The 25,278-nt window shown below is 36.6% G+C and overlaps 1 protein-coding gene across 5 annotated transcripts in view; it reads right to left on the reverse strand.

Moving 5' to 3' along the window:
* Window positions 1-25,278, reverse strand: part of LOC110146094 (E3 ubiquitin-protein ligase UBR1) — a 120,408-nt gene that overhangs the window by 51,500 nt on the left and 43,630 nt on the right. For all 5 annotated transcript variants that reach the window (XM_070469083.1, XM_070469085.1, XM_070469084.1 and 2 more), the window contains 12 exons: window positions 24,198-24,336; window positions 23,157-23,219; window positions 22,797-22,920; window positions 22,380-22,487; window positions 21,659-21,747; window positions 12,265-12,363; window positions 11,209-11,366; window positions 7,249-7,348; window positions 6,601-6,729; window positions 3,743-3,923; window positions 1,014-1,075; window positions 632-742 (listed from right to left, as the gene is read on the reverse strand). In XM_070469083.1, coding sequence (XP_070325184.1) covers window positions 632-742; window positions 1,014-1,075; window positions 3,743-3,923; window positions 6,601-6,729; window positions 7,249-7,348; window positions 11,209-11,366; window positions 12,265-12,363; window positions 21,659-21,747; window positions 22,380-22,487; window positions 22,797-22,920; window positions 23,157-23,219; window positions 24,198-24,336 — 1,363 coding nt within the window. The remainder of the gene's footprint in view (window positions 1-631; window positions 743-1,013; window positions 1,076-3,742; window positions 3,924-6,600; window positions 6,730-7,248; window positions 7,349-11,208; window positions 11,367-12,264; window positions 12,364-21,658; window positions 21,748-22,379; window positions 22,488-22,796; window positions 22,921-23,156; window positions 23,220-24,197; window positions 24,337-25,278) is intronic.

Below are 25,278 nucleotides of genomic sequence, written 5' to 3' on the forward strand. Positions count from 1 at the left end.
AAAGAATCTGCCTGCAATGCAGGAGACCCAGGTTCGATCCTTGGGTCAGGAAGATCCCCTGGAGGAGGAAATGGCAACCCACTTCAGTATTCCTGCCTGGGAAATTCCATGGACAGAGGAATCTGGCGGACTCCATGGGGTCCCCGAGTTGGACATGACTGAGCATAGAAAAGCATACTAATTTTAAAACACCCACTTTAATAAAAGTAAACCAAATTTCTACAATCAATCAATGCCATTTTTCTCCCAAGCAGTATCTTTACAATCTGTTTCCCCATCTTTCAGGAAAAGCACTTCTTATTTGCTCTAAAACAGAGGGAAAAATTGTAAGATGCTGTTCAATTAAGACTGGAGGTAGGAAGTTTACAGTTCCCAAGTAAGGTAATCTTCAGAAAAGATATATATTAGTGGGAAAGTTTCCGGTAGTATTACTGGCTTTCACCTGACCTATCCGCTTAACAGGATTAAGGAGAAATGTCCATATAGTCACTAAAACTTCCTTGAGTTTACACAAGAGCTAGAAAACAAAAATACTGAGCAGAATCCAGGGATACAAAGTAAAATATGTATTAATAAAGGAAAAAGCAAGCAGAAAATGAACACACAATATGAATAACATGCCTTGCCATACCTGGCTAATGAGAGAGAGCCCATTTCTTCGCCACATCTCAGCAACAACCTGGGCAACCAATACCAGACAACGCAAAGGATATTCAACCAGTACCTCTACTTGAAAATCCTCCTGAAACAGAGTGAGATCAATTTCAATATTTCTCAGAGGTTTGGATGCTATGGCACTATACATTGCTCCATTTTCTCATCTGTAAAATGGAAGGGCTTGAACTAGAGGACTCCAAGTCACCATGATTCAGGTTTCAATGTTCTATGACACAGACACAAAATTATTAACTGGGAATTATTCAGGTAGGTTTCAAAGTATCTTTTTCTTCCCACTCAACCAAGAAGTATTTAGAAATAGAATATAAGCAAGTCAGAATTTAATAGTCACTTACAAAAGGCACAAATTCATGCAGTCTTGAAACAGCACCCAGCCTGCTCAAACGCACATGAAGACCTAAAAGTTAAAAAATGAAAAAGATGAGAAAGCAATAAACCCAGTTGATTTGTTCCCCAATTAATTCATCAAGTTTGAAAACTTGTGAAATTTAAATGTACATTAATTGAGCTTAGATATGATGCCTCAGAATGCAAAGCTTTGATTTCTAATTTTGAAACAGTATTACTAATATATTTAAGATCCTACACTGTACTATTTATATATATATAAATACTATGCTGCTTCCTAAGAACTGATTTTCCTCACAAACCAAGTATCAAAAGAAATAAAAACTGTATAGCACAGGGAACTGTGATAAATCATTATGAAAAAAGAATACAGATGTATGTGTGTGTGTGTGTATGTGTGTGTATATATATATATATATATAAAATTAGTCATCTTACTGTCCAACAGAAATTAAACACAGCATTGTAAATCAACTATACCTCAATAAAATAAAAAGAAATACAAACTAATAGGTATTTCTTTTTGTAAACATAGAAGTGACATAAAATCACATGTCAATTATACCACATACAAAAATTAACTAAAAATGATATGAGCAATCTGAACACAGATACTAAATCTATAAAACTCTTAGAAAATAACATAGGGAAAAGATTTTGCAACATTGGATTTGATGATAATTTCTTGGATATGACATCAAAAACACAGGTAACCAAAGGAAAAATAAATTAGACTATACCAAATTAAAAACTGTGCATCAAAGGACACGAGCAACAGAGTGAAGAGGCAACCCACAGAATGGAAGAAAATAGCAGGAAATCATATATCTGATAAGCAGTTAATGTCCAGAATACACAAAGAATTCCAATAACTCAACAATAAAATCTGATTAAAAAATAGACAAAAGACTTCATCAGACATTTCTCCAAAGAAGAAATACATATGGCCAGTAAGCACAGGAAACAATGCTCAATATTACTAATCATTAAGAAAATGAAAATCAAAACCACAGGAGAGACCAGTTCACACTCATTGAAGTTGCTCAGTCGTGGCCGACTCTTTGCAACCCTATGGACTATAGCCTACCAGGCTCCTCCATCCATGGGATTTTCCAGGCAATAGTACTGGAGTGGGGTGCCATTTCCTTCTCCAGGGGATCTTCCCAACCCAGGGATCGAACCCAGGTCTCCTGCATTGTAGACAAACGCTTTACCATCTGAGCCACCACACTCATTAGGATGGTTATTTAAAAGAAAAAATAACAAATGTTGATGAGGATGTAAAGAAACTAGAATCCTTGTGCACTGTTGCTGGGAATGTAAAATAGCGCAGCTGCCATGGAAAACAGTATGGCGGCTCCTCAAAAAATTAAAAACTAGAATTATCTTATGATCCAGCAATACCACTCTATGGGTGTGTAACTCCAGAACTGAAAACAAGGATTCAAACAGATATTTGGATACCTGTGCTCATGGCAACATTATCCAACAATAGTCAAAAGCTGTAAGCAACCCAAGCATCTACCGGAGGATGAACAGATTAACAGAATGTGGTATGCATACTACAGAATACTGTTCTGTGCTTAGTTGCTCAGTTGTGTCCGACTCTTTGCAATGTCATGGACTGTAGCCCGCCAGGCTATAGTCTGTCCATGGGGATTCTCCAGGCAAGAATATTGGAGTGGGCTGCAATGCCCTCCTCCAGGGGATCTTCCTGACCCAGGGATTGAATCCAGGTCTCCTGCATTGCAGGCAGATTCTTTACCAGTTGAGCCACAGAGAAGCCCAAGAAAATTGGAGTGGGTAGCTTATCCCTTCTCCAGGGGGTCTTCCTGACCCAGGAACTGGGGTCTCCTGCATTGCAGGTGGATTCTTTACCAGTTGAGCTACTAGGGAAGCCCACTATGGAATATTATCCAACCTTAAAGGTAAAGGAAATCTTACACACATCACAACATGGATGAAATTTGAGAACATTACGCTAAGTGAAAGAAGCCAGTTATAAAAGGATACAAATATGATTTCACTTATAAGAGATACCCAGAGTAGTCAAGTCATAGAGACAGAAAATCTCTGTAGTGAACAAGGAATGAGAAGCTATGATGAATGGGTACAAAATTTCAGATTGGGAAGATGAAAAAATTTTAGATATGGATGGCGGTGATGGTTGTATAACAGTGAGAGTATACTTAACACCACTGAACTATATACTTAAGCATGATTAAAATGGCAAATTTTACGTATATTTTACCACAAAAATATAAATATGTACACTTCTACGAAGTTGTTAAAAGAAAAAAAAAACTGACAGGGTCAATTTACATGGAAAAGCAAATCAAAGGATGATTAAAGACAACCTATGACTTCTTTCTTTCAGTGGTAAAAGGAATAGTGAGTCAACACACTGGTGCAATCAGAGAAGAGGGTGAAAAAACTGCAACAAGATTTTCCTATATTTATACTTGGTTAGGCAATAAGTTACCAAGTTGGTCCTAAAGTGTATACTATGAGGATCCATGAGTTGACCCAGATAACAAAAGATCCAGGTAAACAAACACCCTGACATGTCTGGTCACAGCTGTTTGAAAGACAGTGACAGTTCTTATCTGCAATATCTGATCTAAGTATGTGCTCACAAAGACAGTACTGATTGTAATATGACTATCTACAGAAAACAAAGCTAACAGAAACATGCAAGAACCAAATAAACACTCACCAGCAAGAGTCCTAGAGAGTGGCAGATGTATGCTTACAAGATCTTCAGATACTTTGTAGGACTTAGTTTCCAAAGTATGACCACATAATTGTATTACCGTTTTGCTACTAGATTTGAAACCTGTACTGCACCTCATCACAGCTTTGTGACATTCTTTATAAGCCACTAGTAAGAGTTCTTCCTAAAAGGAAAATAAGAATGTAAATAAACTGATAAGTTACCTACTTTATTATTAATATATCATTAAATATTTACTATTAAATAAATACGAGCACAAAATTGTGTTATTAGAGCTACCTCAACAGGATCTGCAAACCTGTAGGAAACATTAAGACAGTCAGACAGACACACATACACAATCAAAGTAAACTGTAAGCCATGTAAGTGGTATAAACTAATAACTCCAATAGGGCAAAACAAGAAAAGAAATCACAAACAACTGGGAACACGCACTTGTAAACACAGCTTTTGAGTGGGGCCTGAAAGAAGATGCAGCTCAAGCATGGGGGAGATGGAGAGATGGCAGCAACGTAAGCAGAGACACAGAATGAACAAACAGAAACAAGGGCAAGGACAACTCCTGTTCAGCGAGTGGGATAGAATAAAATCCAGATAAGTCAGAGGCTTATGGATAGAATTAATGAGCCAGTAAACTGGAAATATGCCTTGGCACAGCCACGTGAATTTGAATAGACTTGAGAGTATCCGATGTATAATAATGTAGTCAATGTGTTGTTTCAAGAAGAATTAGTGGGTGTCACTGAAGATGATGGATTGGAGGGGGCAATGTTAGAAGACAAGGAAACCAACAGAAAGTTTTATTACTATGTTAAGTGTAAGGTGATAAGGGACTCAACAAGGGTGGTGGCAGTCATGGTGAAAAAGAATAAACTTACAGGAAATAAGTTAGGATTATAAATAAATTTAGGAGGAGGAAGACTCAAATCTGGGTGAGTACGGAGGGAGATGAGTCAAAGGTCATTTTTTAAGAGCATTTCTCACATGGATTTTATTTTTAAAAAAGAATTCTATAGTTAAATAAATTTTGGGACTATTCCTCTTAGAAATGATTGATTAACCCATTGATTTATCAAAAGTTTTGAGAAGTTTAATGGTTTAAAAAAATGTTTGATTTTGTTCAACCTAACACTTTTCAATCTTACCTGAACACAAAACATTTTTTTCCCTCAAAGGTCTGTTAACATCTAACACACAGAACACAGTGGCTCTCAGATTTCCTGTATGGATGAATGCATGAATCATGGTGTCATGAACAGAACAAGAAAGTCAAGAAGAGAAAATGCAAGCTAGAAGTAGAATGAAATGATGAGAAGTCAATTTACTATATATTGAGTTTGAAACAGAAATGTAGGATCTAAGCAGTCATGTGCAGCACACAAACACAGGTGATACTATCGCTTGGGAAAGTTATCTTATGAAGTTTTAATTGAAGTGGTAGAAATAAAAGATTTTGTAAGAAAGAGAAGAAAATATTGGGGAATGTCTCATTTACTAGGCAGAAGGAATTGAGGGGGAAAAGGCAATCATTGATTGAAATGGGTAATCAATAATAGAAATATTAGGATAAAAAGGCTTGTGAAAATCAGAGGGAAAGAGAATTTCAAAATGATTAAGGTTCTCGAAAGAACACAATGCTACAGGTATTTAAGGAAGAAGGAAAAGATCTGAATTTGGTTATTAAATAGATCCTTTGAAATTTTTTCAAGAGGCAGTTCCTGTTAATTCATAAGGACAGAAGCCTGGCTCTAAAGCAGTTTTAGAAGCTAAAGAGTGGTGATAGTATATGTAGATGACTTCAGATGATAGTAAACGTAGACATCTGCAGGTGTCAAGATGAACACCACACTGACCTCATCTCCAATGATTAACCATGCCCTCCACAAAGGTGAGGAGAACCAAAAAACTGTGACAGATAACTGGACAGTATTTCCTGTCCTTACTCTTCTATACAGCTACTGTGTTAGATTAAAGTCTATCGTGTCTGTGAGTGTAGCTGCCACTCTGAACCTGTGACCAACTGCTGGTGGTGCAACAGAAAAGTAAAAGAGGGAGAAAACAGTTTGTAAGGTAGCAGTGACAAGGGGTCCCCTAAGGACAGTCCTGGTGTCTAAGGCAGATGAATGAAAGAGTGGGAAATACCAGAGGAAGGAAACTCCAGGAAGAAGTAATATAGATTGGGACCAAGAGCCTAGGTAGAGACAACATTTTAAGAAAGAAAGAGGTAAAAAGAAAGAGACCAATAGTGAAGATACATGCAGAAACTCAGTGACTAGACTAGAGTTGAGTGGTACAGAAAAACTGGAGAAGATGAAAAAATGTGACTGAGATAATGTTAATTTTCTCAGAGCAGAAATAGATGAGGTCATCTTCTCAAAAGGGAATCTGATTAGAATTATGTGTTTAAAGAGGGTTATGGTCTAAAATCATTGCTTAAGGAAAAAAATTAGTTATATATTTTAAAAGTAATATTTTTAATGGTTTAACGCATATAACAAGACTCTTGATTGAACAAATAGCCACCCACTTCCATTGTTGGACTATTTAAAAGTCTAATCTAATTTTCTATTATTAATATTCATGTACAAGGAAACAAATTTAATTAATTTATTGATTAGTGTGTGTTGTATTTTTTAAACTCCACTCTTCCCAACAGTAAGTGGAATACCATGGAGCACATTTTCTAAGTGTAAAAAAACTCAAATTTAATAAGATTCAAATATATAAGAAAATATCAGAAGTAATAAAACTTTACATCAAGGAAGCTGCAACATAAAACTGTGCTAGTCACCATTAGAACACTTAAAAAGGCACTGATCCTACTAACAAATTTTACTTACATCACAAGCACACCATTCTTGGAACATTAGTAAAATATTCTTCAACTGCATCTGTATAGCAATGGCAGCCTCCCAGTCAGGATCTACTTCTATGTGTTGCCCAACTTGCCTTCTGATTTCTTCCATTCCCTACAAGAAAAGAGTAGTTTACATACATACATGGGCCCTCTTTCTTTGCTCCTCCATTGGCAAGATATAAAATCATCAAGATTTATACTCATGTATGCTTAAGTATTTTTTTCAAACATGGCTATCTATGTCAGAATGCACGGGTTCAAACTCTCACTCTGTCACTCTCTAGCTGTATGATCCTGGTCAAATTATTTCTAAGCTATGATTCCCTTGTATGTAAAATGGGGATAATAATAGTAACCACCTCATAAGATTACTATGAGGCTCAAAAGAAATAACGCATGAAAATATTTACAAGTTATCACATAGTATACATTAATAAACATTAATAGTAACAGCAGCAGTTAACTAAGGTCTATGAAAGCAGGATCAGTGAGGCAGTGTTTAAATTTTACTTTTACTTTGCTACAATTATTCTTCCTCAAAACCGTAATTTGCTCAAAACAAAACATGAAAAATTGGGATTAAATTTTTAAAATAAATTTATCTTACTGATGTACAGAAGAACTATCATACCTGCATACAGGTAAGAATCTTCAAAAAAGATCGAAAGCCTTCGAGGAACTGCATTCTTAATCTTTCTGTCCATACTGTGGGCTTGCTGATCAGGATATATCTAATATTTCAAGAGACAAAGAAACATTTCACTTTCCTATTTTGAGATAATTTTAAGGTTCTCAGGGCTATAGACAATGTTGATTCATCAAAATTACGGATTCTAATTTCTTATAATTCTAGGCAGCACTAGAATTATGCCAGAAAAATGTGAATGCTCAACCAGAGGCAGATGTCAAAGCTAAAGCCTGACTTCTCCACTCAAAAATTAGGCTGATTAAGTGAACCTAGAAGGAAACTGGAAATGGCAACCCATTCCAGTGTTCTCGCCTGGAGAATCCCAGAGACGGGGGAGCCTGGTGGGCTGCCGTCTATGGGGTCGCACAGAGTCAGACACGACTGAAGTGACTTAGCAGCAGCAGCAGCAGAAGGAAACTAGCCGGTCACAGATGGACAATCACAATACAAATGTTCTAGAAGCATTCATACCCTTTACCCAAAGGACCAGATGAAATCCCCTCAGTCTCAAAATACATGTCAAAACTACCTGTGCAGGATGTCTGCTGTCTGTGCAAACTGTTTCAGAATATTCTGTAAGTTAAAAACTAATTTTATTCAGTAAAATAACACATTTTTACCCCTAAAGCATGTAGTCATAAGAATTACAGAAAATTTGCAACACGTATAGTAGTTTGGCCTGAGGATTCAATACCTTTATTGTTGCTGCTCAGTATGACTAGAGATTTGTAACTTGGTGTGAATATTCTGGTACTGGTTACCAGAGCCATTCAGTCCTGCTATCTGATTTCAGTACCATAGATAAACTACTGCTGGTGGGTCAGGAAATTTGGAACAGACTTCCTACCTCCAGGCATTCTTTGCCCTGATCCCAGAAGAAGGATATAAACACCTATATCATCCTGACTTACATATCAGAATATATTTGTTTCAAAAGACAAACAGACCCAATGTAGCCTACATTTATAAGAACAATACTTCTTTAGGCTGTAAAGACAATGACTGGTTTCATGTCCAATGGGAACAAGGTTTACCATGAAATACTTCTCAGGAAGGAATAATTAATAATTGACAAAAATTATTTTGCATTCAGTCAACCCAAATCAATACCTATTACACAACAGGTATCAGGAACAGAAACAGATAAGATACCTAACCCTTGAGGTTCACAATGTAGAGGGAAAAATTGGTTATGTATCCTGGACACTGTAATCCAAAGTTAAGCTCCCCAAAAAGGGTACAAAGGAAGTAACGCAGAACACAAAAGACAAGGCAAAAAGATGGAGGAAAAATAAGTTTTATTTGTAAAGATAGTAAAGATTGTGGTTTAATTTTTCCCTTTCTTTAAATATCCATTAATATGTTCAAAGTTAAAATACAATCATCTGGACTTAATCAAAGAAATAACTTTAAAGTATGTTAATTACATTCTAAACTTTTCCTTTAAAGTAAAAGTAAAAAAGACTAAAGTTTAAACTCTACCACAATTAATAAATGGCATCGAAATTTGTCTGTTATCTAGAGCACTGCTGCTGTTCAAAAGGTTGGTTCACATATCAGAAGAATCAGCATCAAGTAAATCTTTAGAAATGCAGAATCTTGGGTTCTAGTCAGATCTACTCAGTCTGCCTTTTAACAAGCTCCCACAATGATCTGCATTCATATTAATATTTGAGAGGCACTGATCTAGAGAAGAGAATTTATGTTTCCAGTTTCTAGTGACTTCACATAGTTCATGCCTGACTCCTGTAGGAGACCTAGGAAGTAAAGAAGATGCAAGAGACAGGAAGAAAGGAAAGAGTAAAGAAGAAAAGAAACAACTAAAAGGCATTAAGTATTTGTGGCTGTTTCTGATTTAAAAGGGTTTCAGGAAGAAGTGGTGAATGAATAAGGCTATGGGGAAATAATAAGAATGACTACAAAATTTCTACAATTAGAGACTGAGAAATGGGGCTCAATAATTACTTGTAAAACGAAGGGCATATCTGATTGGTGTTTTAGGCCAGGTTTCAGAGAAGGCTTTGTGGTTGTTTATGTAGTCTGTGAGGCTACTTGATGTAGTAAAAGGAACATGAGTATTACAGATAAATAGTGCTAGGCTCAAATCCTGCCACTTACTAGCTTTATGACCTTAGGCAAATAATTATAATCTACAAATAAAGGTTATATCACCTGCCTTATGAGAATATTGCAAGAATAAAATGAAGTAAAATAAGTAAAGCTCCTTAGCACACAATGGTTACTAATAACACAGGACCCTTGTGAGAGTGAATTAAATAAGTCCTCAAAAGACATTAATTTTCCCTTCTCCTTGTCATTAGAGATATGTCTACTTATATAAGGATGTAGAAGAGAAGTTGTGAGCATTAGAAGACTGGGAAAAATTTAAAATTACCTTCCCAACCAAGGATCCTACAGTTTTACCATAGGGGTAGGCTTCCCAGGTGGTACAATGGTAAAAGAATCCCACCTGCTAATGCAGGAGACAAGGAGACGCAGGCTGGAGGAGGAAATGGCAACCCACTCCAGTATTCTTGCCTGGAAAATTCTATGGACAGAGAAGCCTGGCAGGCTATAGTCTATGAGGTCGCAAAGAGTTGGAGTAACTCTAAATTATTTACTGCAGAGAATAATTATAGTCAGAGATCCACAAAATAAAATAAAGTATGGTAAAATAATGATGTGATTATGCACTACTTCTCTGGATAAAAAAATAACTCTGTTATAAGAATACTTCAGAGTAATGAGAACTACGGTAAAGAGATTTTTCCTATACAGCAGACCAAAAAAATGACAAATAGAAGAATTTAACACTGAACATTAAGTACTGCCATTTGGAGTTTTTGTATATTTTTTGTTTGTTTGACTGATATAAATTATGCATAATTTGCAAATCACACTAGCTAAATGGTAATTCACTACTGAACTCACTGCCATCTTAACTTGTACTGAAGATATGATAACATAATAACTTACTGAACTTTAAAGAATGAATTACATGTTATAATCATGCTTAGAAACTGAGGAATTGGAAAAGGTTTGGAAGCATTTTTCTCAGTAATACCAAGGATCCAATGAATAGTTTCAGAAATTTTGTCAAATGTATTTTTCTAACTAAACTATTTCTAGGTTGGTTTGGAAACTTGTTTCTATCCCTTTATATCTTACATGGTCACTAGAGGAAATGGAAAAAATTAGAGTGATTTTATTCCCCTAGGGACAAGAATAAATAATCATATATATCTCAGAGCTCTTTTTTAAAACAGCAAAGTAAATGAAACATATTTTGTCAATATATTCTTAAAATAATTTTTTGAAGTGTATGATTTATTGAATACTTTATATAGCATAATGCTTACAGAGGTCACTATCTATTTAAAAAAAAATAGAAATTTATTTCCTTTTAGGTTCAATGATCCCAAATACGATCTATCATGTGATTTCAACTTCAGTTTAAAAGGAAACTCTATTCTCTTCAGGGAGAATATCTTAAGAAACCTTGGATGAGTATCTATAACTTGATCATATGTATGAAAAAGGGAGTTAAAAAAATTCACATCAACAAGATCGTTTGAAACTAACCACAAAGAGACTATGCTAGAGGGGCAGAAGCAAAATGCATGAGTGGAAATGAGTGGAAGGCATGGTGACTACGATGGAGATTCATTTAATGATCCCAAAAGATCCTCGTTCCTATGAGAGGCCTTTCCTCAGTACCTTCTTTATTGACCTGATTTTAACTCTATAAGAAGCCTTCACTTAAGAAATGTACTGACATGACAGTCACAGTTCTTTGTAATTGTCATCACTAGATAACCAAAAAGATCAGATGTTTATTTACAGGATAGAATAAATCCAACTGTGTTTAATAGGTACCCTCACCTTTTGACTTGAACAACTTACTTTAGATCACAAATTACTGCATATACTCGTCCCAATTTGTCTTGGCTATAACCCTGGAAGTTGAATTTATTGTTCCTATCCAAATACTCAGGCAAAACTTCCAGCAGAGTTTCAGTAATGACAGAGATAACATTCTGCTCTTCAATAAGATGTCGAGCCTGTAGAATATGCCAAGAACATTGTCATTAGTATTAACTCATTATAGTATGGATTTTATTTATTAATTTGGTTGGTAAGTCATTTTGAATAAATGTTTGTTGAGCATCAAACACAATCCTTACCCTCACAGAATAGCAATTTCTGAGAAATTATTTTCTAAAAGTTCCCTACTCCTCAGTAACTAGAAAACACCTGTCTGAACACCCTAAGCCCATTACACATCTTACTGACATGAATGTTTACCACTATTAATTATACAGTGAGTGAAGTAAAACAAACAGATATACTTCAGGCTTCTATCATATACATTATGTATTCTGACATTTCCCCCTCACTCACAATCCAATTTCTCTTTCATATCCTTTTCTCTGGGCTTTGAAAAGAGAAAGCAGAAACTAAACTGTCCATAAGAAACAGCATTGGCAATAGTACAAAAAAGAAGCAGAATCCTTCACTCTCCTCCTAAGCCTTGCAGCACCATTTCCTGCAAATGCCTGACAGTCATACTCTCCTAGTTTTGCTGTATCTTAGGTGCTCTTCTCACCCCCGACAAGAACAACAAGTGTAAAGAACAAAAGACTAGCAGATATTTTGTTTTGGTATTAATAAGGCACTGCTCCTAAGTCACTCTAGACACTGAGAACCAGCTCTGGTGTTCCCCTGCAGAGATGAGGACTTTCAAAACAGCTCAGAGTCACCACTCCCACTCCATGAGTTACCTAGTCCTTGGGAACCATTAAAGTATTCACATGCTGATACCATTGAAGAATTATTCAATTTTCCAAGTGGAATAGAACACAGTGACTCGGAAATTGTTTTAATTCAACATCAAATAAAATTCTTTAAAAATAAAACAAATGTTACTTAGAAAGATTGTCAAGACTAATTAATACATACCAAAGTAGGAACAGTAAACATCTGAACTGAGAGGGCAGTTACAGAGATACTTCTGTCATGATCATCACTGATATATTCTTTCTGGAGCTGCTTGTAATACTGAAAGATACAACAATAAGTAGAGAAGCAATTATAAATGACTGCTGAAAACTTTTAAAATCCCAGTTTTAACAGCTGCTATATTTGTTTCTATGTATAAGATAGCAAGTACTGTAATACCTATTTATTAAAGGGAGATACTACAGTCAACAAAAATTTACTAAAAAAGCGAGTAACAAAAGATCGAATAGGAATTCAGCTATCCAATCTCTTACAGTAAGAAATGATTTTTAAAAAACAAAACACACACACATAAACACAGAGGTAAAAATCACAGAGGACTGCAAAGGTGCAATATATCCTTTCTCCAAACAGAATCTGGGGCAATCTTTGGCAGATTTTCTTTCTGATGAAATACAGCAGGGACTATATTAAATGTATTTAAAACCTGATATGACCCAGAAAATCAATCATCAGATTCAATCCAGCCTTAAACAGAATGGATGCTGGCTGTGCATAACTTATTATCCATACTAGTGCATACCAGATGAAAATCAACCCTGATATCTTGCAAGAACAAAAACAATAACACATCCAGTCATGCCTCAAGCAGCTATTATATGTAAGCAGAGTATTAGATCCTTGACCTACATATTTAATTCCATCTATTAGAATTAACACAAAGTTTAACAGGTAATCCTAAGGAGGGTGAACTGCTGTTGTATAAAGAAAAACCTTCATTTCAGATCACATACATGGTCCTTTATTCTACTTCTAAAGAGTTTTTGAAGAATAGAGTTGATAATTTGAGTTGTCATCACCTTTCAAGTAACCAAATACCTTAGCTGCTTTTATCAATCTAATGATAAAATCCAGGAAGTGCAAGTATCTTATCACACAGTATCATTTACCTATGATAACCATAATTTCCCATTCTGCTTCCAATTCCATTCTGATTCTACCTCTGTCCTAAGTTTTGCAGAATCTTATGCAACTCAAAATCAGAATAAACTAACAAGTATTTCTTGCATACCTCTGTATAAGACAAAGTAGAAGATTTAAAGAAGTATATGTTCTAACTAATTTAACTTGAGAGACACACAAGAAAATACACAAGAAAATACAACAGTGTAAGGGATATACAATAGATCAACAAAACAATATTAAAAAGCTATAGAGGCAGTCCCAAGATGGCGGAGGAATAGGATGGGAGGGAATAGGACACTTTCTCTCCCACAGATTCACCAAAAGATCATATGAATGCTGAGCAACTTCCACAAAACAATTTCTGAACACTGGTGGAAGACACCAGGTACCCAGAAAGGCAGCCCATTCTCCTTGAAAGAAGGTGGGACAAAACATAAAAGACAAAAAGAGAGACAAAAGAGTTAGGGACAGAGACTGGTCCTGGGGAGGGAGTTGTGAAGCAGGAGAAATTTCCGAACAGTAGGAAACCCTCTCACAGGCTGGTCTGTGGGGAGTTTTGCAATCTCAGAGGGCAACATAACCGGGAGAAAAAAAAAACAAAAAAACCCACAGAATACGTGCCTAAACACAACTGCCAGTGGAAACGTAGCCCAAACACTGGGCCTGAATGCCCTGAGGACAATCTGAGGGAGCTAACATGAGATAGCAACCCAAACTGTGGGATTGCTAGAGAGGAAAAAAAAAAGAACTTTCCTGTGAAAGGTTCTAAAGCACAGCCTGTGCTGCTCACAGAACAAAGGATTGAGCCAATACCAAAGGTGAGCTGGCCGGCTGTGTACAGGCCTCTCCCCTCCACTGGAGGCAGAGAAGCAGGTGTATGACAGCCAGAGCTGGCAGGCAAGGGGCTGCTCCAATCTCGGTCCCAGAGACGGGCATCCTCCACCAAACTGTGAGCAGGCTTCCAGGTGCTAACCATGTCTTCCTGGGATCCTGGATGGTTGACATCTGCCAGGAGGGTCGCAGCCTGAGATTAGCTTCCCAGAAGAGACATGCGGCACACCTGGGAAACCACGTGGCTAGGACTGGGGAGGTGATTAAGACGCATGGCCCACCTGGGACAGTGCATTTGCCACACACCTGGTCGCCTGAGTTGCTCGGACCTGGGAAGGGCACAAAACGCACGCCCCGCCAAGTCTGTGCCCTTGCGGAGTACCCGAGAACCTGAGCAGCTTAGACCTGGAAGTGCACAAAATGCAGGGCCTGCTTTGGACAGTGCCCCTGCAGAGCACCCTGGGGCCTGAGCAGTGTAGACCCAGGAAGCACGTGCCGCCGTGAGCTGGGGCAAACCCAGTGTGGTCCATACACTGCGAGCACGCCCCGCACATGCCAGTGATATTTGCAGTGTCCCTCCCTCCCCACAACACAACTGAACAAGTGAGCCTAAATAAGTGACTACCTTCGCCTCCTTGTGTCAGGGCAGAAATCAGACACTAAAGAGACTTGCAAACAGAGGAAGCCAAAGAGGGAACAGCTCTGGAAGTGACAAGTGCAACAGATTAGAACCCTGTAGTTAATATTGACTAAGCATTGGAGGGGGCCTATAGACCTTGAGAACAAGTACAAGCTGGAACAAGGAACTATCTGAAACTGAACTGACCCCACACTGCCCACACAGCTTCAGAGAAAGTCCTAGATACATTTTTACTATTATCACTTTTTAATTTTTAAAAAATTTAACCTCTTTATATTCCTTTAATTTTCATTTTTATAACCTACTATTACATTGCAGGAAAAAAGACCCTATTTTTAAAGCCAATCTCATATATATATGTTTTATAATTTTTGTGTTTGTTTAGTATTTTCAATATTGTTTTTCTGAAAGTCTAACCTCTACTCTCGATTTTTAATCTTTGCTATATGGTATTTGTTATCAATTCTGTACCTTTAAGAATCTAATCTTCAGTATCCATTTTCACTTAGGGATGTGATTACACTGGCTTGATTGTTCTCTCCCCTTTTGACTCTCCTTTTTCTCCCCCAGGTCACCTCTATCTCCTCCCTCCCCCTTTTCTTGACTTAACTTTGTGAATCTCCCTGGGTGTTCTGGGCTGTGGAGAACACTTAGGGAACTGATTATTGGCTAGACTGTTCTCCCCCCCTTTTGACTGCCCCTCTTCTCCCGTCACCTCTATTTCCTTCCTCCCTCTTCTCTTCTCTGTGTAACTCTGTGAATCTCTCTGGGTGTTCCAGATTGTGGAGAGCACTTAGGGAACTGATTACTGGCTAGACTGATTTCTCCACTTTTGACTCCCCCTCTTCTCCTGGTCACCTCTATCTCCCTCCTCCCTCTTCTCTATGTAACTCTGTGAATCTCTCTGGGTGTCCCACACTGTGGAAAATTGCTTCACCATTAACCTAGATGTTTTCTCATCTGTGCTGTATGGATGGAGAAGTCTTGAGGCTACTGTAAGAGAAGGACAGAAAGCCAGAGGCAGGTGGCTTAACTCCAAAACTTGAGAACATCAGAGAACTCCTGATTCCAGGGAACATTAATAGACAAGAGCTCACCCAAAAGCCTCCATACCTACACTGAAACCAAGATCCACCCAAGGCACAAGTTCCAGAGCAAGACATACCACGCTAATTCTCCAGCAAAGCAGGAACACAACCCTGAGCATTAAAAGACAGGCTGTCCAAAGCCATGCCAAACCCATAGACACCCAAAAACTCACTACTGGACACTTCATTGCACTCCAGAGAGAAGAGATCCAGCTCCATTCACCTGAACACAGACACAAGCTCCCCTAACCAGGAAACCCTGACAAGCCACTAGTCCAACCCCACCCACAGGGAGCAGGCTCTACAATAAAGAGGAAACATGAACTTCCAGCCTACAGACAGGGCACCCCAAACACAGCAATCTACACAAAATGAAGAGGCAGAGAAATGTTCAGCAGGTAAGGGAACATGATAAATGCCCACCAAACCAAACAAAAGAGAAGGAGATAGGGAGTCTACCTGAAAAAGAATTCAGAATAATGATAATACAGCTGATCCAAAATCTTGAAAACAAAATGGAGTTACAGATAAATAGACTAGAGATGAGGATTGAGAAGATGCAAGAAATGTCTAACAAGGACCTAGAAGAAATAAAGAAGAGTCAATCAATAATGAATAATGCAATAAATGAGATCAAAAGCACTCTGGAGGGAACCAACAGTAGAATAACTGAGGCAGAAGACAGGATGAGTGAGGTGAAAGACAGAATGGTGGAAATAAATGAAGCAGAGAGGAAAAAAGAAAAAAGAATTAAAAGAAATGGGGACAACCTCAGAGACCTCTGGGACCAGGTTAAATGCCCCAACATTCGAATCATAGGTGTCCCAGAAGAACAAGACAAAAAGACAGAGCATGGGAAAATACCTGAGGAGATAATAGTTGAAAACTTGCCTAAAATGGGGAAGGAAATAGACATCCAAGTCCAAGAAACCCAGAGAGTCCCAAACAGGATAAACCCAAGTCAAAACACCCCAAGACACAGATTAATCAAACTAATGAAGATCAAACACAAAGAACAAATATTAAAAGCTACAAGGGAAAAGCAACAAATAACACACAAGGGGATCCCCATAAGGATAACAGCTGATCCTTCTATAGAAACTCTTCAGGCCAGGAGGGAAAGGCAGGACATACTTACAGTGCTGAAAGAGAAAAACCTACAACCAAGATTACTATATCCAGAAAGGATCTCATTCAAATATGAAGGAGAAACCAAAGCTTTACAGACAAGCAAAAGCTGACAGAGTTCAGCACCACCAAACCAGCTCATCAACAAATGCTATAGGATCTTCTTTAGAAAGGAAACAGAAAAGGTTTATAAACTCAAACTCAAAACAACAAAGTAAATGGCAACAGGATCATACTTATCAATAATTACCTTAAATGAAATTAGTTGAATGCCCCAACCAAAAGACAGACTGGCTGGATGGATACAAAAACAAGACTCCTATATATGCTTTCTACAAGAGACCCACCTCAAGCCAAGGGACACATACAGACTGAAAGTGAAGAGCTGGAAAAAGATATTTCATGCAAATGGAGGCTAAAAGAAAGCAGGAGTAGCAAAACTCATATCAGATAAAATAGACTTTGAAATAAAGAATGAAAAGAGACAAAGAAGGACATTACATAATGGTCAAAGGATCAATCCAAGAAGAAGATATAACAATTATAAATGCACCCAACATAGGAGCACCTCAATACACAAGGCAAATGCTAACAGGTATGAAAGGGGAAATTAACAGTCACACAATAATAGTGAGAGACTTTAATACCTCACTCACACCTATGGACAGATCAACCAAACAGAAAATTAGCAAGGAAACACAAACTTTTAATGATACAATCGACCAGTTAGACCTAATTGATATCTATAGAACATTTCACCCCAAAACAATGAATTTCACCATTTCTCAAGTGTACATGGAACATTCTGCAGCATAGATCACATCCTGGGCCATAAATCTAGCCTTGGTAAATTCAACAACACTGAAATCATTTCAAACATCTTTTCTGATCACAATGCAGTAAGATTAGATGGCAACTACAGGGAAAAAAACTATTAAAAATACAACATGTGGAGGCTAAACAAAATGCTTCTGAATAACCAACAAATCATGGAAGAAATCAAAATACACATAGAAACAAATGAAAACACAACAACCCAAAACCTATGAGATTCAGTAAAAGCAGTGCTAAGGGGAAGGTTCATAGCAACACAAGCTAACCTCAAGAAAACAAGAGAAAAATCAAATAAATAACCTAACTTTACACTTAAAGCAACTAGAAAAAGAAGAAACGAAGAACCCCAGGGTTAGTAGAAGGAAAGAAATCATAAAAATTAGAGCAGAAATAAATGAAAGAAACAATGGAAACTACAGGAAAAATCAGCAAAACTAAAAGCTGATTCTTTGAGAAGATAAATAAAATAGACAAACCATTAGCCAGACTCAAGAAAAAAAGGGAGAAGAATCAAATCAACAAAATTAGAAATGAAAATGCAGAAACCAAACAGACAACACAGAAATACAAAGGATCATAAGAGACTACTATCAGCAACTATATGCCAATAAAATGGACAACTTGGAAGAAATGGATGAATTCTTATAAAAGTATAACATTCCAAAACTGAACCAGGAAGAAATAGAAAATCTTAACAGACCCATCACAAGCACTGAAATTGAAACTGTAATCAAAAATCTTCCAACAAACAAAAGTCCAGGACCAGATGGCTTCACAGCTGAATTCTACCAAAAGTTTAGAGAAGAGTTAACACCTATCCTACTCAAACTCTTTCAGAAAATTGCAGAGGAAGGTAAACTTCCAAACTCATTCTATGAGGCCGCCATCACCCTAATACCAAAACCAAATATGCCACAAAAAAGAAAACTATAGGCCAATATCATGATGAACATAGATGCAAAAATTCTAAACAAAATTCTAGCAAACAGAATCCAACAACATATTAAAAAGATCATACATTATGACCAAGTGGGCTTTATCCCAGGGATGAAAGGATTTTTCAATATTTGCAAATCAATCAATGTCCTACAACACATTAACAAATTGAAAGATAAAAACCATATGATTATCTCAATAGATGCAGAGAAAGCCTTTGACAAAATTCAACGCCCTTTTATGATAAAAACTCTCCAGAAAGCAGGCATAGAAGGAATATACCTCAACATAATAAAAGCCATATATGATAAACCCACAGCAAACATTATCCTTAATGGTGAGAAATTGAGAGCATTTTCCCTAAAATCAGGAACAAGACAAGGGTGCCTGCTCTCACCACAATTCAATATAGTTTTGGAAGTTTTAGCCACAGCAATCGGAGAAGACAAAGAAATAAAAGGAACCTAGACTGGAAAAGAAGAAGTAAAACTCACACTGTTTGCAGATGGCATGATCCTCTACATAGAAAACTCTAAAGACACCACCAGAAAATTATTTGAGCTAATCAATGAACATAGTAAAGTTGCAGGATATAAAATTAATACACAGAAATCCCTTGCATTCCTATACACTAACAATGAGAAAACAGAAAGAGAAATTAAGGAAACAATCCCACACACCATGGCGACAAAAAGAATAAAATACTTAGGAATAAATCTACCTAAAGAAGCAAAAGACCTATATATAGAACACTATAAAACACTGATGAAAGAAATCAAAGATGACACAAATAGATGGAGAAATACACCATGTTCATGGATCAGAAGAATCAATATAGTGAAAATGAGTATACTATGCAAAGCAATCTACAGATTCAATGCAATCCCTATCAAGCTACCAATGGTATTTTTCAGAAAACTAGAACAAATAATTTCACAATTTGTATGGAAATACAAAAAGCCTTGAATATCAAAGCAATCTTAAGAAAGAAGAATGGGAACTAGAGTAATCAACCTGTCTGATTTCAGACTATACTACAAAGCTATAGTCACAAGACAGTTCAGTATTGGCACAAAGACAGAAATACAGATCAATGGAAAAAAATAGAAAGCCCAGAGATAAATCCACACACCTGTGGACACCTTATCTTTGACAAAGGATGCAAAAATATGCAATGGAGAAAAGACAATCTCTTTAACAAGTGGTGCTGGAAAAACTGGTCAAACACCTGTGAAAGAATGAAACTAGGACACTTTATAACACCATACACAAAAATAAACTCAAAATGAATTAAAGATCTAAATGTAAGACCAGAAACTATAAAACTCCTAGGGGAAAACATAGGAAAAACACTCTCTGACATAAATCACAGCAAAATCCTCTATGACCCACTTCCCAGAATAATGGAAATAAAAGCAAAAATAAACAAATGGGACCTAATTAAATTTTAAAGCTTTTGCACAACGAAGGAAACTATAAGCAAGGTGAAAAGAGTGCCTTCAGAATGGAAGAAAATAATAGCAAATGAAACAACTGACAAAGAATTAATCTCAAAAATATACAAGTAGCTCCTGCAGCTCAATTCCAGAAAAATAAATGACCCAATCAAAAAATGGGCCAAAGAACTAAACAGACATTTCTCCAAAGACATACAGATGGCTAACAAACACATGAAAAGATGCTCAACATCACTCATGATCAGAAAAATGCAAATCAAAATCACAATCAGGTACCATCTCTTGCCAGTCAGAATGGCTGCTATCCAAAAGTCTACAAACAATAAATGCTGGAGAAGGTGTGGAGAAAAGGGAACACTCTGACACTGTTGGTGGGAATGCAAACTAATACAGCCACCATGGAGAACAAAACTGGAAATAGAGCTGCCATGCGAGCCAGCAATCCCACTGTTGGGCATACACACTGAGGAAACCAGAACTGAAAGAGACATGTGTACCCCAATGTTCATCACAGCACTGTTAACAATAGCTAGGACATGGAAGCAACCTAGATGTCCACTGGCAGATGAATGGATAAGAAAGTTGTGGTACATACACACAATGGAATATTACTCAGCTATTAAAAAGAATACATTTGAATCAGTTCTAATGAGATGGATGAAACTGGAGCCTATTATACAGAGTGAAGTCAGAAAGAAAAAGACCAATGCAGTATATTAACACATATATATGGAATTTAGAAAGATAGTAATGACAACCCTATACGTGAGACAACAAAAGGGACAGAGATGTAAAGCATAGACTTTTGGACTCTGTGGGAGAAGGTGAGGGTGGGATGATTTGAGAGAATGCATTGAAAATGTCTATTACCATACATGAAATAGATGACCAGTCTTAAGCTTGATGCATGAAACAGGGCACTCAAAGCCAGTGCACTGGGACAACCCAGAGAGATGGGATGATGAGGGAAGTGGGAGAGGGCTTCGGGATGGGGGACACATGTACACCCATGGCTAATTCATGTCAATGTATGGCAAAAACCACTACAATATTGTAAAGCAATTAGCCTCCAATTAAAATAAATTTTTTAAAAAAGCTATAAATTTGTATATTCTAGCCTCAGATAGTTAAGTATAACTCTTACCTATCAAATTTCTGCCTCCTTTTAGCATGTATATATGTTTCTTTTCCCTGCTATTCTTTCAACTAGTCACTGCTCTTCTTACAATTTTAACTAACAGATAAATGATTAGAAAAGTTAAATGTACTCCTAATTGTGACAACTTCCTATTGCTTTGTCCAAGTAAATAACAGGTCATTTTCCAACTATCTCCTCTCTTATACTACTATTTTCATACTATCAAATGTGAAGATAAATGATGAACTTTTTGAAAAACAAATAAGCTGTAAAATTAAATTCCTGCTCTGTAATTATCCCCTTTGTTTCCATTTTTTCACTTACAAAATGGCCTTCTATTTTCATTTCTTGACATCTATTTATAAAGAGCAATTACCTTCACAAATTCCATAGCAAAGAATTTTTTGTATTCCATCTCCATAAAAAAACTGCTGAAGATCAACTCGTGAAGGATCTTACGGGCACCTATAAATCATTTTGGGGAGAAGTGGGAGGAGCATTGCCAAGGCAAAGAAAACATTTTAGCTATTAGTAGTGGCAGAACACTATAAAAATATTTCACATGCTAATAGACTTCAAGGACTCAAATATTAGTGGCACTTACCACGTTAATATTTAAGAGCTAGAATTTAAAATACATACATGTAATGTCTTTTCCCTTATTTTCTGTACCCCTCTCACCGCTGTACCTTACTTCATCCTACTTCACCCAACCTTTCTCTATTCCTTCTCATTCTATCTCACTAAAAAATACCCTCTGTACCTCCCCTTCTCCATCCCCTTTAGCCTTTCTCTAACTTTTTACTTTTGGGTCTTTGTTTAGATTTTAAAAGTGAAAATTAACATGGCTTTTATAATGGCATTACTACACGAATACATAGATACTCTTTTTTTACTGGTTCTGACTAAATGAAAAGGCACTACAATTAAAAGGCAATCTCCCTGGGTTTTAACACTGGTTGACTGGTTGTTCTCACCATGAAAATACAATATCTTATCAAGTTAGTTGATTTAATAAACAAGAGATCACAACTCCATTTTACAGCTGTAATATTCCTTTGCTTCAAAGCAAGAAGCATAAGTAAAGATCTACCTACCTTTATAAAGCTTTGCATCCCAAAGCATTAACCTGCTTATGAGACAGGGATTCTCAGAGCCAGGTTCTTCTCTAAGGCAAGCTTGGCAAAAGATCTGTCTGAAGTCACCTACAAACAAAAGATGTTACATAGTTTTTATTCTTAAAGTATTTCTTTCAAAAATACATTTCCTACAAGAACATATGAAAAAACTTAACAGTAAATCCTCTCATACTTGATGTCAAGAATAATTCTGTCAACATCAAAGAATCAAGAGCCAACAAAACATTATTCACAGCATCTGAAATGCAATACTGAAAATAAAATGCATAAAAAACAACAATCATTTTACTTTGTGCTCAATGACATTTTAAAATCTGTGGCTATTTAAAAAGACAATATTTTATGAAAAATAAGAAAAACAGGCTATATGCTTACTTGAGTAGCTCATAATTTTATTCATCCAGGACCCCAGACGCAAAGCAAATTTCTGATGAGCCATAACCTCAGAGTGTAATACTTCTACATGAAGTGGATGTTGAGAGACATTTTCTGAATGACTCTACAAATGAAAGGAATATTAGAAACAAACTAGTTTTTAAATTTTTTGTTTTAAAAGTTATCTATTCCTCAAAAAAACAAATCATATAACTGTTACATTTTCAAATCTCTGGGTCTAAATGCTCCAAACTTATGTTTACTTAGGATGTCAAACCACTTCAACAATATAACTGTTTTACTTGGGCTCTTGTACATTCCTCTCAACATTTTCATTTTGACCCTAATTCAGAAAATTACCTTTATATCTTCCTTTGCTTCCTGGCAAGCAGCAAAAGCACCTGCTTTAACAGCCCGACGGCCCTAATTATAGACAAACATGGGAAGTAAGTAGTAGACTGACAATCCCAATCAACAAGTAATATAAAACTCAAAGACCCAACAAGCTCTTAATTATTAATCATTTTTGACCACCTAAAAGTCCTAAAATTGATAACACCTATAAGATAAACAGAAATGTTTAGCATTAGCTACCTTCATGCAGCTTCAGAACTTTCAATGCCACTGGTAGAGAATTTCTATACTTTAGGGACTCAGATTTCTTGCTTCTCAAGAATGTCATTATTTACTTATTGTAGTATACTCTATTATGTAACAATAAATTAGGTTTAATAAACTATTAGTATTAATATATGCCTTAGATACTTTTCATGAGTGAACTGAAATTCTTTAACATGTGTTCCATAACACACATGTAGTCCACTAGTGGGTTAGAGGTGTGGCCTAACAGATACTGACTTCTCAAGTCCTAGAATCACAATACCAGTAACTAGTGCTGTGATGCTTCTTCCACCATCTTACACTCCTTTTGAGGGTGGGGATTAGGTTACTATTCCTTCTACCTATCTGAAGAATACATTTTGCTTTGGATGGGTGTTAAATAAAAGTTGAGCCATGTTATCAACATTATTCTATAAATAGTTTTAATAAATAATGTTAAACTAACCAACTTTTCAGGATTCATGTAGTCATTTATTCAATAATTTACAGAAAGACAGCTAAAGTTGAGCTGACAATCTTAACTACTCTTTGCCAAATATATTCAGTAACTTTCTATTTAGACTAAAAAAGGAAAATTATAGTCAACTAAAACTGTAATATACACACACAGAAAAACCAAGTTTCAACCAATTTACTTAGGCTATAAGGAATAAATGAAGAGCATGGTTGTACCTGACACATTACTAAAGCACTTAGCAAGGGCTACAGGGCTACTTGGCAACACCCAAATTCCAGGAAGCTGATGAAGACAGCATAATAATTCAAATAAAACTCACGAACCTCTTTGTCTATGGCAGTGGTATGCAACTGGGCCTCTGCAAGCTCACAGTCAAGAGCTCTTTGTAGACTGTATATGACATGGTCATATGAATGGTGTTCGTCATTGAAAAGGACACAGTAGTATCTATCATTTTTCTCCCTGTTTAAAACAAAAAGATACATATTCAAACACTGCAACAAATAAGCAAAGGAAAATATGAAAAACAGGCTAAAATGAAAAATGCCATGTGATGAGTAGCACCACGTAGTTTCCTATGTATGAGAAAAGTGAAAGTGAAGTCGCTCAGTTGTGTCCGACTCTTTGCGACCCCATGGATTGCAGCCTGAGAGGCTCCTCTGTCCATGGGATTTTCCTGGCAAGAATCCTAGAGTAGGTTGCCATTTCCTTCTCCAAAGTACCACTCTAATACTAGTATAGGAGATGATTTTAAGTGGTACGGTGCCATAAAACTTTAAAACTCTGATAAAAGTATCAATTTTTTCATGTTTATCCCCGAATTTTTCTTACTTCCAGAAGTAAAATGCTATTCTCATTAAGTGGCAGTATGTCTTTAACACCATTCATAACTCTTGCTAATCTCCCACTGCGACAAAGGGAGACAAGCCTCAGGCTCAGAACTTTCAAGCAGGGAATGATAAACAGTCAAGATTTTACTAACATTTAGTTTTTATTTATTTTTGTTTCTACCTTCTATTTATTTTAAGTAATACTGGTTTTATAGTACTTTTAAGTTTTTTTTTTTAAGGTGTATATACTTTAAGTGCCAGCACTACCATTTGACTGTGAAACCTCAGACAAATCACTTAAGCATTTAATCTTGCTGAGATGATGGTATCTTTTCCATCTCTAAGAGATGTGTAATATCTACATTTGAGTGTGAGGACCTTATAAAATACATGAAAATGGTTGTTGTGGGCTACAGCTACACAAATGTCAGAAATTACTACCAGTTTTAAACAGTTTACAATAATCTTCCATTAGTCAATTGATCCTAATAACTCTAAGAGGCAGTTTTTCTCAAGCCTCTTGCAGCTTAGGAAATAACAAACTCAAAAAGACTTCTCTTTCGTCCCAAAGCCA

Source organism: Odocoileus virginianus, chromosome 6 (genome assembly GCF_023699985.2).
Source record: "Odocoileus virginianus isolate 20LAN1187 ecotype Illinois chromosome 6, Ovbor_1.2, whole genome shotgun sequence".
Classification (NCBI taxonomy): domain Eukaryota; kingdom Metazoa; phylum Chordata; class Mammalia; order Artiodactyla; family Cervidae; genus Odocoileus; species Odocoileus virginianus.